This window comes from Drosophila gunungcola (assembly GCF_025200985.1).
Source record: "Drosophila gunungcola strain Sukarami chromosome 2R unlocalized genomic scaffold, Dgunungcola_SK_2 000006F, whole genome shotgun sequence".
Taxonomy (NCBI): domain Eukaryota; kingdom Metazoa; phylum Arthropoda; class Insecta; order Diptera; family Drosophilidae; genus Drosophila; species Drosophila gunungcola.
The window spans coordinates 4,294,211-4,309,403 of NW_026453168.1; the positions used below are offsets into that span (position 1 = coordinate 4,294,211).

Sequence of the window (15,193 nt, forward strand, 5' to 3'; positions counted from 1 at the left end):
ATTCTATAAATAAGTGTCAAAAATAAATAAAATAAAATGTTTACTCAGATAGAGATATTTCCCAAGAATTGTGAACAGTTTAAGATTTTTTTTTTTAATTTAATAAATTTTACATAGACAATTTTCTAATTTGAAGCCAATTTTTAAGTTTTGTTGTTTTAGCAATCTTAAACCAGAACTGTAAAGGTATCATATCTTATGAAAATAAATCACTATATTTGTGCGTTAAGAAATTTAAAATTTTCAATTTGAACAGGATTTTTCATTTCCAGCTGCAGGATTCATAAGCTGAATCTGTTAATAAATTTAATACATTTGATAAATATTATTTATAGTTTTAAGCTACTTTTAGACTTTTGGCCATTAAAGTTTAGTTAAATTTAATAAAAGATTATGTTGTGCTAGAAAAACTGAAATTTTTTTTTAAAACCTGATCATCATAGTTCCCGAACTTTATTACTTTTCGACAGGTTCTGCGTCACTGGGTCTTGGCGTCTTATCTGACGACCTTGTATCACTCATTTGACTTTCCCGCACGGCGACCATGGACTTTCTTTCCGAGGGTCCTGAAGTGCTGGACAGGATCTGGCGCTTGATGCTGTACATATCGCCCATGCTGGCACGAGGATCCCGCTGGCGACCCACTATACTCATGGCACTGCGGGTGGTGATATAGGTGGTCGGCTGGCGGTGCCCTCCCCGCTCGGTCGCCTCCTTTTTCTCCAAGTCTCGGCGCATCTGCAAGGACAAGCGGGCCTCCCGCACCCGCCTCTTCACCTCCCGCTCCTCGAATTCATCCAGGTCGATCTGATAGTCGACCACCGGACGGGCCTGACTTACGCCCTTCTTCATGTAGGTCTCCAGCTGTTCGTCGGTCATGTTCTTGGTCTTGATCAGCTCGCTGAAGGCCATTTTGGCCTCCAACTGCTTGGCCTGGGAGCGTTTTAGGCGATAGAAGTCCTCGCGCTCGAACTCCTCAAGTTCCCCGCATATATAATTATACGTATTTATCAGGATGGGTATAACCTAAACGGATATAACTAGGTTTATTTGGGTTTGCATTTAGCATTATAAAAGATACCCAAAGCTTAAGACTAGAAACTGGGCCTTCTTAAAATCATTACAGATACATATATTTTAGCAGAACATTAAATATTTATAAGGAACAATTTTTAATTTAAATGTCTAAATAATAGAAATAAAATGTATAGCTATAATTAACGATATTTCATACACTTATTTATTTGTAATGGGCTCAACATCATACATATAACAGGCTTAAACAATTTTATAAAAAAATTTACAAATAAAAAATAATATAGATATTTTTGATAGTATAAACACAAAATTTCCACATGCTTCATAATAACCAAAATCGTTATAGATTTCAACAGAATATTAAATTATTATAAAAAATATGTTTTTCAATTAAATGTCTTAATACAAGAAATAAAATATATAGCTGAAAGTAACAATATCTGTAGAAAGTACAGAATTACATTATAAAATAAATCAAAGAGCACATATTTTGAACGATTTGTACAATATACAATAATAGCTTGAGCAATAACTTAATTTGTTTTTAAATAAATTTGAAAATAAAAAAATTAATCGATGTATAAACACATAATTACCACATGCTCCAGGGCATTGACCCTCATGTTGGTCTGCAGGGAGGCTGCCTCCAGCATTCGCACTTGATATTCGAGGGAGGCGTATTCCGCCAGCTCTCGGAGTGCCTTCGTATAGCAGTCCCTGATCCGTTGGACCTGCATTCCACCACAACTGAGACCCGCCAGTGGAAAGGCTCCTCCCCCCCTCGTCTCCAGCTCCAGGCAGTCGAGTTTGACGCCCACGATTTTGATTTGAGTGCGACGCAGAAAGGCGGTCGCCACGTGGCTGTGGCTCACCATTTGGGGCTTAAAATCGGCGCCCAGGAGATTGGCCTTCGCCATCGAGAAGATCGCTTGGCGCATCTTCTCGTCCCCCTTTTCGTCCTGGTCGAAACGGAAGCGCCGCAACTCCCGCAGCTTCATGTCGATGGCGTCCCGCTTCCGCTTCAGCAGACCCACGCCCCTCCTAGCCGCCAAAACCCGCTGCTTCATGATCACCGAATTGGCCCGCGACGGAAAGACAGGCAGGATGTCGCGTTTGGCCATGGCAGAGGCTTTCGATTTGGGTTCAGATCAAGAACAGATTGGCCTGGGCGAATTTATGAATTTCTTTTCTTTACATGTATTCGAAGGTCTACTGTTTTAAATTCACAAACATATTTTCTGAATTCAATTCAAAATGGGATTGGTTACACTTAATTATATAAACATATAATTTAATGATGGTTCCAAAAATATGAAACATTTTAAGCCTTATATTTTGTGTATTTTGTATCAATTTTTTTTATGCAAAGTCCTTTTAAGTTTATCGGGTATATTATGTTTGACATGAATCAACTGTATGTTTCATACACACATATTAGTTAAAAACATGATTCAAGGTTTCGAAAACCGCAACAAAACAATCCTTTAGTTTTAAGAGTGATAAATCGAGAATGCACAGTATTTTTGGTTTTTTGATTACTAATTGAATTTTATTTTACATTTTAATTTTTAAAGTATATTTGGTATATAATTATGAATAAATATTTATATGTTTTCTTATATATTTTATTTTAAACAATAATTACGCATACGCAGCGTTGCTTTAAAAAATGTGGGTAAAAAATGTATTAACAATTTATGGTCACAAATGAAATCATTATTAATTGAATAACTTATGCTTCTTTTTTAGCTGTTTTCATTGCCTCTTTTGTTATAGGGGAAATCCCTAATTTGGCCAAAAAATTCCGTGGTCAGGTCAGCGGATGCGTGTGCAATTACAATGCGGAATGTATGGCCATTCCACTGGGATTTTGCATTGGACATTGGACATTGGCGATTTTGCGCATTTTCCAGCTGCTGCTGTACGATTTCCTTTGCCGCAGCAAATTGTCGCAATGTGGCGCCGCTTGGTGCAACGCAGCCTTGGCGCCTTTGCAACGCATGCCAACAAGTTAAGTATGTTAACCTCTGGAAAATTAGACATGCCAGAAGCGGCGGCTGAGGGGTGGGCCTTAGGGGCTTGAGGGGTTTGAGGGGTTTTAAGGGGCCTGAGGGCTAGGTAACGAAAACGAAAATGAAGTAACAATGCAGCAAACATCGTTTCGGGCCAGGCCAAAAGGGCGTTTGTAGTCGCAATTTGTAGTTGTAGTTGTCGTTGTCGTTGTCGTTGTCGTTGTCGCTTGGCGACGACAGCAATGCGCCATTTTTCGTTCTCCCCGCAAGACATGAAAATTCGGCTTTTCCCTCCTTCTCGCTGGCAGTGTGTGTGCGTGTTGGGTAAACATTCTGCCAGGCGTTTTCATTCTCTCTTGGCTTTTCACAATCGCAGAGGAAACCCCACAAGTCGCCCTTTCACCCCCTTAAAAAAAAACCTAACACAATGCGTTTGGCCAAATTTATCGCAATTCAAAAAAATTGGTATCCAATTTAGTTAAAAAGTGTATATTAAAAATATCCCGAAAAGTTAGCTTATCTTATCCCACCTTATTTATTGCAGATATAAATATATATTTAAATTTTTACAGCATACTTCTGAACACCTTTTCTAAATAAAAAAGAATTTATATTCACCAACTAGTAAATGTGATTTTTTGTAAACTTTACACAGCAAGAAAGTTTGTCCTTGTTTCTGCACTCAAAACAAATTTTTTATGGGCGATAAGTGCCAAGTAAACATGATTTAATGCCAAGTAAATATTTGGCTTTGCTCTTATGGGATTATTAATTTGCATACATGTGTATTCATGTTTGGTTAGGCAATTTATGCTACTAAACAAAGGGAAAACAATATAAGAGGTAAAGTAAACTAAACTTTTCAAAATAAAAGTCCTTGAAAAAAAAGGACATTAAATGCATAATTGTACAATATAGAAATGATTGTAAAAAAAACTATATACATGAGAGGTGTTCTGGCAAAAAAGGGACATTGAATGCACACTTTAGTAGTTGCCAGTATATTTGCACTTCTACATATAAATTGTACAATGTAGAAATGATAGTTAAAGCTCCAGATGTCCTTCTATTTCGACTTCTTGCCCTTGCCCTTTCCCTGGCGCTTCTTCTTGCGCTGCTCCTTTTTCCATTTGCGCCAATACTTCTGGATCTTGGCCGCAGCGCGGTTCATCATGAAGACCACTAGCTTCTGCTGCTGAATGCGTCGCTCCTCCTCCTCGCGCTTCACCACAATATTCCTGTAGACTCGCTCCTCCTGCTTGAACACGACCATAAAGTCGTCGAGGATCTTCTTGGCCTCCAGGAACTGATCCTGCGCCACCAGATTCTCCCGCATCTTTTCGCCCACACTTGTATCGTACTTTTTAAGCATACTCTGTAGTTGCAGTAGCAGTTTGTTTCTAAATTGGAGGAAAGAATATACATATGTAGATCATAGATTAATTTAGAGATTTGTTTCAGACTTCTCGCTGCGCAACTCATGTTCTTCGTCCAGATTCTTCTTAGTCATCTTTTCGTAGGTTTCCTGTGCCTGGCTCAGCTCTTCCTCCAGCTCTTTTTGTCTGTCCATGCTGCCCTTGTGATAACTACGCATGGTGCGATTACACTTTTCACTATTTGAAAAGGGTATTTGATTTAAAATATAGGTATTTAAGTTAAAAGAAGCAGGATCGCTATAATCTAGAGCCCAGACTGTCAAACACCAGTAACATTGTGAACCAATTTGTGTGACAAACAAAAATAAATGGGAAACATCTAATGGCAAGATCTTTTTATCTGCTAGCTTTAACGTCGTCAATATTTAACATGATTTGTTAAAAGTTCTTAAATAAATATGTATCGCACAGCACGTGTCTGTAAATTTTTTCACCTAAATAGGTTCAGAAGCAAGTTGCCCAGAAAGAAACTTTAAACGAGACATTAAAATTTATACAAAATTAACTTAAAGTTAAGAAACAATGTAATAATTTAAGCATTTTTAGTAATCTTTGCTTAGTCAGAGTTAGAAAATATTACTTACATTTCGTTTTGAATGGCCACGTTGTTTTGCCACTTCTTATTGGCCAGATCCTCCTCGACCTTCATCAGATAGATTCCCTTGGCGGCCGTCTTCCACTTGCCAATTACCTTCTGAAAGGCCAGGCTGGCCTTCAGCTCCTTGATCTTCTTCTGGATGTCCACGTTCTGGTGGAAGATGGCATGGAGCTTTCGCTCCTTGGTGATCTCGCTCCGCGACGATCGGTGCAGATGGACGTGAGCGCTTTCGAGGAGAAAGTGAAAGGCGGCCAGCAACTGTTGATCCCTGTCGTTAAGGCTGTGCTTCAGGTGCGGGAAAAACCGATGGATGCTATGGTTGACCAGGAAGAAATCCACAATACGCATGGTGTTGTGATCGTGTGGCAGCTTCGAACGTCCAGTCTGCTTTCCGAGATGACGAATCATACTATCGATGGGTTCCAGAACCTCCTCATAGCAGGTGCCCGTCAGAACGCTCTTTAGCTTTTCAGGATGCTCCAATAACTTGGGAATGATCATAGCGATCTTAATGCGCTCCTGCGACATCTTGAGAACCCGCTCAACTCCCTCTAGTCTAACCTGGCGTTCGGCGGTTGTATCTATAAAGGAATTGATTTACGATATATAGACTAGATAGAATTCAGTTAATACCAACCCATTTTAACTTGTGAACTCTACGTATCCTAGGTAGTTACGTTTATAATTAGTTATATGTTATATATCTTGTCTAGTTTTTATTGTTTTCACTATATTTTTTTACAATCTTTACCAGCTTCATTTAACTCTGAAATCTGTAGCATTAGGTTGGAACATCTTAACTTTACCGATATATAATAAATTCGTTAAACTAATGCGGTAAGTTGATATTTACGCTTAGGGTTTTCTGAGTATTATTGAATATTTTCTGTAAGTATTTAACAGGGTACCAATCCGGCTAAGCACTTGGCTTAATATAACTTCTGTAATTGCTTATTCCACAATTCTTGGTGTGATTTTTAATTTTCGTGTGTATGCTTGTGTCGAGGTCTATTCGAGTTCTGAGTCTAGTTTGTTATTGTTTTTGATGGATGAACAAACAAACATGGCTTACTGTGTTTACCAAGTTGCCTGGCTACAATGTCGGAACGTGTGGAATAGAACCCTCTCCGATCAAGGAGCAAACTTATGGCAGTCGAAAAGGGGGCGTGGTGCGGGGGCGCTAGATTTGAATGGCACTTTCATGGCAATGCCTGGTAAAAACTTTTGCCAAGTGCAGTAGTTGACAATGAAGTGGGTGGTGGATGGTGGGAGTGCGACTGTGGGTGGTTTGTTGGCCATGTCGCATTATGTCAACTGACGTGGCATGAATGAAAGCTGCTGCAGCAAAGCAAACGAGGGAAAAAGCGATGCAGAGGGGACTGTTTCGAAAAAAAAGAAAACCATAAGAGCATGAAACGAACTAGTGAATGCAGAACAATGTTGGTGAGTTGGGGAGATGGTGAAAAGTTCCTCACTCAGGTGGAAAATTTACCTAATGAAAATGGTATGAAAGGGGTTGCCAGCGCAGGGTTGCAATCTGAAAACCCTTAGGGGCATCTGCCAAAAATCATATTTACTAGTACAGTGGGGCTTCAATAATTCAATTGAATAAATTACTTTTAGGTAGTTGAGCTAAAATATTATTTATTATGAAACAATGTACTATAATAAAAGTTCAACTCTAAATCAAATTTGGGAAATAGATTAAACATTAAAAAAAAAATCTTTAATTTGTTAACAAAGATATTCTGTTTGTTTAAAATAAAATCTCAAAGTCTTTTTAATAATATTTCCAAATTTGTCAATAGCCCAGCATTTCGGTTTCGTCCCAATTCCGTTTTATTACCGTTTCCCCATTTTGCTCGTCCCAGGACGAAAAGCAACAAGTAAGAAGAAGCATTTGCTGCGAGGCCAAAAAGTTTTTTCAGGCACCATTCGAGTCAAATACAACAAGGACAACAACAAAAAAAACAACAACAATGGCTGCGATGACAAAAATGAATGGCGAACATTTGCTGAAATAGTCGCAAAGACCCCGTTTCTCCCTTCGCTCTCAGCCGAAAAGAATGTGCTCGCTTGTCTGCATAAAATGCTGCAATGCGAATCAGCAGGAAAAAATGAAGAGCAAGAAAAAGAAAAGAAAATAAAATTGAGCAAGAAATAAAATTTGTTGTTGGCTGGTAAGAAATGCGATGAACGATAGCTGAACCATTGGCCAAAAAGAGAGATATGTAAGTGAGAAAAATCCAAAAGAAATGACGCATAAGCAGGAGGTTAGAGAGAAGAGAAAGAGAGAGTGCCTCAAAAAAAGGTAGCAAAATATGCTTGTCTAAAAGCGAGAGAGAGAGTGGGAGGACAAATGAGGTAGAGCAAGAGTAAGTAGCGATTAAACAAGTGAGCGGGAGAGCGCCTTGAAATATACAGCAAAATAAGGTATTTTTGCTGTTGCCTTTTACTGAGACGTTGTAAAAGAGAGTCCTGCGTACACGTAACAAATGGCCGCGCAAACCCTCGAAGCAGAAGAACGCTAACGGTACTGCAAAGAAGGAGCAGCCCAAAAGAGATAGTTCCAAAATGGCGCTCTCTCTCTCTCTCTCCCTCTCTCTTTAACCCACATTCTCTCAGCTGAGCTCGCCTTTACCGTTAACCGATTACAGCCCAAGAACCGCTTACCATTTACCGTTTCGGGCCGTCTGGCCCTGGCTCATTATGTCCCGTTGCCTTGGCAGTATTGTTGTATATTTTTATAGTCCTCACTCGACTGTTTCCTTTTGAGTTTCATTTCTAGCCAGAGCCCTCTATCTACATTTCACAGAAATGTGGGCCCGTTAAGCTCGGCCTGGCCGCATTGCAGCTATAAATTTGTTTGTGGTTCACATTTGCCTTGGAAGATTACTTTCGGCCACAGTCACATAGCCCTAAGGAAAAACAGAGAAGAGGATAGAGAAAAGAGGAGCGAAGAGACCGTGGAACAATGGACTCAAGGAAAGGGAAACGAGAAACAAGAAACGACTAACTAACTGTGCTTAATGGTGGTTCGTGGCCGAATAGGATGGGGTGGAAACCCCATAAAGAACCTTTTTGAGAAAGTGTTATTATAATGCTCGGTCTGCCAACGGGAAGGTCAGGTTTTTGGGTCTTACCAGCGGAAACTAAAGATATGTATGTACATATGTACATATGTACATACATATAAGCCCCTGGGTCTTGCTTTAAGCTAGATGGGATGGTGTAATCACGATAAAGTAAGGACTACGGTAAAAGCGTTTTGCTTCGAGAAAAATAGATCTAGCCTCGTTTTCAATCTTTAAATTTTTGAATCTGTTATTATACGAGTAGGAATGGGATGTTTAAAAGCAGAACTGTTGGGGACAGCATTTTTTTTTATAGTTCTAGAACTAGGAAAGTATAAGATATGTATTTAAAATATTAGTTTAGAGTAAAATATTTGAATATTATATTAATTGTAAATATAAAAAGAGCTTAGATAAATATATATTACATACATATTAACCGAAGAAAAAGAATATCTGCAGCTTTTCGAAGAAATAAAATATAATTAAAACTAACTTATAACAGTTATCCTTCCTCTCATAGGAGGATGAAGACAGAAATTAAGGCAGTTACCTTGCTAAGCATCCATTCAAGAATCCTCATAAGTAGGATTTTCAAGCTAAAGAACAGATATAGTTTCCTCTTTTGCAAGTTAGTGGTTCTCGAAAGGCATTTGGTTGCCAGGCAGGATCCATTTGGGCGGGCACCTGGTTTTGTCACCTGAGCGAGGCCCAGAGGAAACGTTCGCAATGGCAAATGAAGTAGTGCCCAGCCCATTGAATCCTGTCGCCCACCTGGCCAAGTTTCTGCTGAATTTTTCATGGCTTTCATTTTTTTTTTTTTTTTGGTTTGTTCTCTGCCTTGTTTCCGTTTGGCAGTTACACTTTGGACTCTAGTTTTGAGTCTGTTCCGAGGCAGTCTGGCATGTATTTTGAGTTGGTAATGTTTGGCACTTTTTATGGAGCAACTTGCACTCGAGTTGCCCCGAGAACTTTTGGCTTTTGCTTCCGTTTGGTTTGACTTGCCAACCTTCTCTGTAATTTGAATGTTCTGAACTGTGAAGCGAGCGACAGAACAAACTGTCGTAAGGCCCTGGAAAGAGTTAACTTGGCTAATAAAGTGAATCCATCCAGCCCCTCCCACTCGAATTTTTGTTGCTATTAGAAAAGTTTTGGTTCGCTTTGGCGCACATTTTTCTTCAGTTTTTTTCTTTGATAATTTAATAAACTATCAAAAGTTGAGAAAGATTTAACTTTCGCTACGCTTGAAAAACAAAAGAAATTGAAATTCAAGCAGCATTGCCGAATAAAGGATTCCAGGACCTTGCTAAGTTTCACAAAGATTTTAAGCAAACAAGTTCATAAAACTTTAATTGGATCAGTTGTAGTAGTTGGCTTGTCTTAAAACATGTGTTAGAAATGTTTTAATAGTTCTAGAAACGACATCCTTAACTATATTAATCGAAAACGTAGCCCTCCCATAAATAATATTCTAGTCATTTTTGCATTGAATATTTAAATTACTTTTCTGTTTCCGCTTGATATTTTTGTCACGCCCTGTTCTTTCCATCTAAGTATGGCGGATACTTAATTGTGATATAAGCAGGATATTTTATTTCATATATACCCAGCACGTGCTGACTGACGTTTGGCTCGGATCATCTTCAAATATTATATTTCCTATACATTTTCTGTTTGGCCAAAGTCAACAATAAGCGACAAAGTGGCCGCACGTGCACTGTGCTCCTTTTATTTCATTTTTGTTAATGTACATAGCCTGTTCAACTCCTGACTTCCCTGTTTAGGCCAAACAGCAAACGTCCTGGCCGAATGATTGATGACATTGCGTAGCGGGAGCAAAAAAAAAATTCACTTGTTAGCGGTAAACCAAGCCGTTTACTTTCCATTTGCCGGATTCTTCGCGAAGCCTGTGAAAATCTCTTTGGACCAAGTTAATAAATTGTTTGCTGTATTTGTTGCATTTAGCGCCTAACCAATTTTGGCTCGGGCAAACTTTGTAATGAAGTCGCTGTGGGAGAAACCTTTATCAGGTTTTCCATCTTGTCTTAGTTACAGTCAAGACACTTTGTGTGCAAACATTTGACAACACAAATAAAGAATGACTGTGTAAGCCATAAAATGTTAAGAATTTTTAGTTTTTAATAAATTATTTTATTTATAATTAACAGAGCATGTTATTTGACTTACTTCTGCAAGGCTGATGTGAAGTTGATGCACAGCAGTAAGGGAGCCTGCGAACGCTCATTAAATTATGGTTATGGTTCAGGATAAAGAACTTCGACTTACAAAAGTTCAATATAGGGAATTTTCACCGTATGGAGCCTTGCGTTTGTTCCTGTTTTTTTTTTTTTGTCCATTGTTCTGTATGCAAGGCACGCAAATTTGTTGCCAATAAGCAGCCGAAAACAATGTTTATAGGGCTTGACTGGGAAGATGACTGGGTTAAGGGTGTCACGAGGGGAAGGGACTGGTGCCTCGAGGGTCCGCCAGAGGGGAGTCCATTTTCCTATGCGTGCTGCGTGCGCTTCTGTTCTTGGTACTTCCCCTTCGTCTTCTTCACCCCGGACTTCCTGTTTTTTGGATGAAGCCAAGGGTGAGATGGTGGCTCAGAGACCCTGGAGTTGCTTAGCTACATCGGTCCCGGATCCAGAATGTAGGTCATGTTGGACTCTGCCAAGGAGAGAGGCAGTCACACGCACACAAAGACCAACTTCCACCACCCATACAGTGCCAGAATTCATTATACATACACAGAATTTTCGGATGTTGGACAGGGTAAGTCGGAAAAGTTTGGGGAGGGGGTCGAAAAGAGCAGGAAGGAAAGCAACACTGTTTCCCATGAATACTTTAGCACTGGCTGTAGGTGGGCGTGGTCTACAACCTTCCACGCCTTGGGTATGTGCTTTATTATAATAAAAATTGCATTAGAAAATTGAATGTTGATGTGTCGCATGTGCCGCACTTCCTTTTTCGTTTTTTCACACATCATCCCATAAATATTGCTGTAATGTATCCTGCAGAATTTTAAATACATTTTAACATCCATTTTATAGATATCAATTTAAAAAAAATTGAAGTAAAGGAACAGGATGTTTATTTGTTACTCAGGTTTTTTTTTTAGGTGGTTAAGCGAGACCAGAGAAAGACTAGAGAAAAAAATATTTCTTGCTAAAAATAATTAATATTTTTTAGCGTTATCCTAAATTTTTTTATCATTCGGTATTTTTTAGTTTCGAAAGATCTTTAGATTAAAATAGAATTAAAAAAATTCAAGTATTAATTTTGATTTTAAAAATATATAAATTCTCAAAAAAATTGCTTATTGACTTATGAATTTCCTTTCACTTAAATTCTATTAACGTAAAATCATAATTGATAACTATTTTTTCAAGTCGTCCCATTTCCAATGAGTTAGAAAAGTAACCCTTTCAAAGGCAGGCTAATCATCTTGGCCACAAACTTTTCCACTCAACTGTTTGGCCATGTCCACATTGCGTATACGCGATGCGGGCCAAACGGGCAGCTATCAGTCCAGCAATCCCTGCCCCAATCATCCCAGACAAATGAGGGTCCCTGTCAATATGAGTAATAGCTCATCAAAGTTTCATTTTAAACCTCTTTTTTTTTTTTGATACTTTGTGCTTTGTTGTATTCTCCCACACTTATCGTGCATGCAAATCATGTAGAGCGGTAGGAAAATAAAATGAAATTGGGAACTTTCGACAAACCATTTAACCCGAAACTGAAAGTATGACAAGACAAAGTTTTATTTACGACCAGATCGCTGGTGTGGCAAAGGCAAATGGTCTTGTAATTCATTTTTGGTCATAGACATAGATATATATTTATGGCTGTTTTGGGCTTTTTGTCACCCCAAGAGTCAAATGAAAGTTGTGACACATGCAATAATTTGATTTTGCTCGCAAATAAATCGTAAAGATTGGAGAATCAACAAAATGCAAACAACTGAAAACAAGTTTCGGGGCCTGCTTTCATTTTCGTTTTCAATTTTCAACCTGCCCCCAAAAAAACACAGGACCTGCTATCCCCAGAATGTTTGTTGTGGGCGTAATGAGACAAAAGCAACCTCACGCCGCCCTTGGAGCATGTTTTATCGATAATTCGTGAGTCCGACGCAGAAAAATCACCCACCAACCCACAGAAACCACTCCACTCCATTACATCCAACCCCCAAGCACCAACCACCCACGCACTCACATCCATTTAGTCTGTATAACAAACAAATGTTTTTGTATGTGTCAGGCGCCGGTTTCCCTTATTTTCCTTTTCCCATTTTATTATTATTATTATTTCTCTTTGTTTTTTTTGTTATCCGAAAATCGGTTCTTGCGGACGCTCAGCTGACACGAAACTTCAGTGAATACATGTATTTGGTTATACACGGAAACATATCTTGTATTTTATAAGCAATATAAATCCACATTGCTGAACAGAATCTAACACTCTTTTCATTGATAAACAGAGAAAACAAGCTAAAAAAAACATTTTAAATGGGTATATAAAAATTTGTTCATTAAACTATTTAAAATGTATTGTTAACATGATCTGATCCTGTTTTTGCTCCTAAATCCTCTCAATTTAAGGATCTGTTATTTATAATTTTTTTATCGAATGGGTATTGTTCTGTAAGATTTCAAACCAAAAACATTATTATAAATATGGCGAAATAATTTAAACAATAAATATTCTTTTATAATATAAAATTTGTTTGTGTGTATTCCAATTTCCAGATAGGTTCCGTTCGGAAGGTATTGACAGGAAATTGGAACCGGTGTCCCAAAGGTGGTGGTGTTTTGCTTTCCTTTTTTTCCGGGCTGGTTGATTTCTGAGCTGGGTGTCATGTTCGTGTCGAATATAGAGACATGTGCCCAATAATCGTCCCATAAAGCTAAAAATAATATGAAATTTATTGCTGTAAATGACAAAACTAAATTTACATACGGAATATGTCTACACATTTGATTTATTTGTTTACCTAAGACGACGGGATTCTTGGAATTTATTGATTGGCATTAATTGGGCCATTAACGGGTTATGTGGTGAGTTCATAGGTGATATATCCTTGAAGGCAAGCTACGAACTTTTCATTTTCCGACGGTCAATTATAATTTCTTGGTAGAATCACCATCATTAATTATATTCAAATATTATACAATTAGCGTGACAAATATATCTCATGCATAATGCAGCGCAATGGAAAGTGTTGACCAAGGAATCAAAAATGCAGCTCAAAACATGCAAGCCACCGAGAAAAGCCTTAAGCTTATTAATAGCAAACGAAGAAAAGTCAGGAAAAACAACGGAAAATGTCAGAGTCATGTCAGAAAGCGCATTAAGCAAGAGGGTAGGGAAAACTGCTTGGAAAACAAGGCGAGCAAAAGTTAAATGAAAATGGAAAATAATTAGCAAACAACTGCAGGGAAAAGGAAAACGTAAAAATGAGAGAAAATGAGAGAGGCCTTGTCTGGGCTCGCCTTGCTGCCGAGATTACGATAATTATATTAAAAATAAACTTTTTATGGTATTTCATTCACTTTTATTATTATTGCCACAGTGTTTGACCTTGTGTAGTTCTGAAAAAAAAAATGCGAAAATGGAAAAACGACAATAGCAACAAATAGCGATAAGCATGCCATTCGCATGACATGCAACCCATTCAAAATGTCCCAACTAATTAAAGTGCACTAGAAGTTCTGCCCCTTTTCTCCCTTTCAAGCCCTCTCTTTCACACCCATTCCAAGCCCTTTCGCTCACTCCCATTTAAGCCCTCTCTTTCACTCCTTTCAAGACCTCCCATTCTCCTTAGTGTATTAATCATTTTTAGACTTTGCATACTTTTGGGCAGGCAGGCTAATGCAATTCATATAAAAAAGCCCACGTAATCGTAACCAGAGCTTAAGCTGCACTTTATCGCCAGGCAAATAGAAAGAGGTCAAAGGGGAGGGTTACAAAGGTGCGATAAAAAACTGAAAAAACAACAAACGCATGCTACCTAACAAAAACAACAGCAAACAGCAATAAAAGTATGAAATATGTATACATGGAGAAAAATCCATGCCATGTGAAACACGAACTCTGAATACACTTTTCGGCATAGCTATATACATATGTATTTCCCATAATGAAGTGAAACAATCAAAGGGCATTTAGAAGGCAATGTACTTTAAATTGTATTTTGGAGGCGGAACATTTACAGTTTTACATGGAAATGCAGCGAAATGAACCCGTGACATGACATGCCGACGCAAGTCTGAAATGGAAATGTGAGGAGCCAAAATGGAAAAAGGAAAAAGTATACTGAGAGAAAATCCCTCAATGATCGTAAAAAAAAAATAAAATTGTGGTTGAAGGTATAATTAATTTTAAAGCTTCACTACCCAAAGCAGATTAAGAAGGTATTTAAAAAAGAATTAAAATTAAAAGCTTCAAGAATTTCAAGAATTGTTTTAGACAGTACCCTAACTTTTTGTTTTTTGTTAGTTTAATAGTTCACATATTTGTTCAAGTCAGTTCTGATATACATTTGTTTTTAAAATCGCTGTACTAAAAATTATTATATTAGTAATAATACGGTTTTTATTGTTAAATATTATGTAAGGATGTAGACAATAAAATACAACTTCAAAGTTCTTTATCCAAAATATAAATTATTTTAAAGTTAGTATATTGATTTCTTAAATTGGGGACCATTTTGATTATTGATTTAAGAGTTTTTTTTGGTGTATGGATCTGGGGACTTTTAACTCGCATGATGGACGGACAGGCAGAAGACTGATGGTTCTGAGGCATGGAGAGCGGGGAGGCCAGAACGAATGGCAGCCAGTGCGATAACTTTTCTACTTACCAATAATAACAATTACTAAGCCTTGCTCCTTCCTTACTTTAGTAATTGTATTTCTCTGGCTTTATCCTGCATATTTGGGTCTGGGGTAATTATATAAGGTGTTTTCAATAAGTTCATGAAATTTGTATGCCAAGGACATGTTAATTACAAAATTTCGGCAAATAATACTA

General features: G+C 38.0%; 2 protein-coding genes across 3 annotated transcripts; both read right to left on the reverse strand.

The window, feature by feature from the left end:
• Positions 1 to 288: 288 nt before the first annotated feature.
• Positions 289 to 2,287, reverse strand: LOC128255181 (V-type proton ATPase subunit D 2). The gene is made up of 2 exons (XM_052984731.1): positions 1,635 to 2,287; positions 289 to 1,026 (listed from the first exon to the last, which is right to left on the reverse strand). Exons 1-2 carry the CDS (start codon positions 2,157 to 2,159, stop codon positions 457 to 459), a joined length of 1,095 nt encoding a protein of 364 aa, XP_052840691.1. The 5' UTR covers positions 2,160 to 2,287; the 3' UTR covers positions 289 to 456.
• Positions 2,288 to 3,995: 1,708 nt separating this feature from the next.
• LOC128254650 (dynein regulatory complex protein 10) lies at positions 3,996 to 6,142 on the reverse strand. Of its 2 annotated transcripts, XM_052983849.1 has the most exons (6): positions 5,938 to 6,142; positions 5,836 to 5,857; positions 5,722 to 5,749; positions 5,071 to 5,665; positions 4,514 to 4,663; positions 3,996 to 4,450 (listed from the first exon to the last, which is right to left on the reverse strand). In XM_052983849.1, exons 3-6 carry the CDS (start codon positions 5,723 to 5,725, stop codon positions 4,117 to 4,119), a joined length of 1,083 nt encoding a protein of 360 aa, XP_052839809.1. In that variant the 5' UTR covers positions 5,726 to 5,749; positions 5,836 to 5,857; positions 5,938 to 6,142; the 3' UTR covers positions 3,996 to 4,116. The 2 variants fall into 2 exon arrangements, with proteins under 2 accessions (XP_052839809.1, XP_052839808.1); XM_052983848.1 differs by lacking the exon at positions 5,836 to 5,857.
• Between the last annotated feature and the right edge of the window lie 9,051 nt (positions 6,143 to 15,193).

Excerpts from the sequence above, each read along its gene's own strand:
- LOC128255181 (XM_052984731.1), bottom strand. The coding sequence starts at position 2,159 with ATGGCCAAACGCGACATCCTGCCTGTCTTTCCGTCGCGGGCCAATTCG. Across the intron at positions 1,027-1,634 it reads TCAATGCCCTGGAGCATGTG|GTTATACCCATCCTGATAAA; the intron begins GTAATTATGTGT and ends ATATCCGTTTAG.
- LOC128254650 (XM_052983848.1), bottom strand. Across the intron at positions 4,664-5,070 it reads GTGGCCATTCAAAACGAAAT|TGAAAAGTGTAATCGCACCA; the intron begins GTAAGTAATATT and ends CTTTTCAAATAG. Across the intron at positions 4,451-4,513 it reads CATGAGTTGCGCAGCGAGAA|AAACAAACTGCTACTGCAAC; the intron begins GTCTGAAACAAA and ends CCTCCAATTTAG.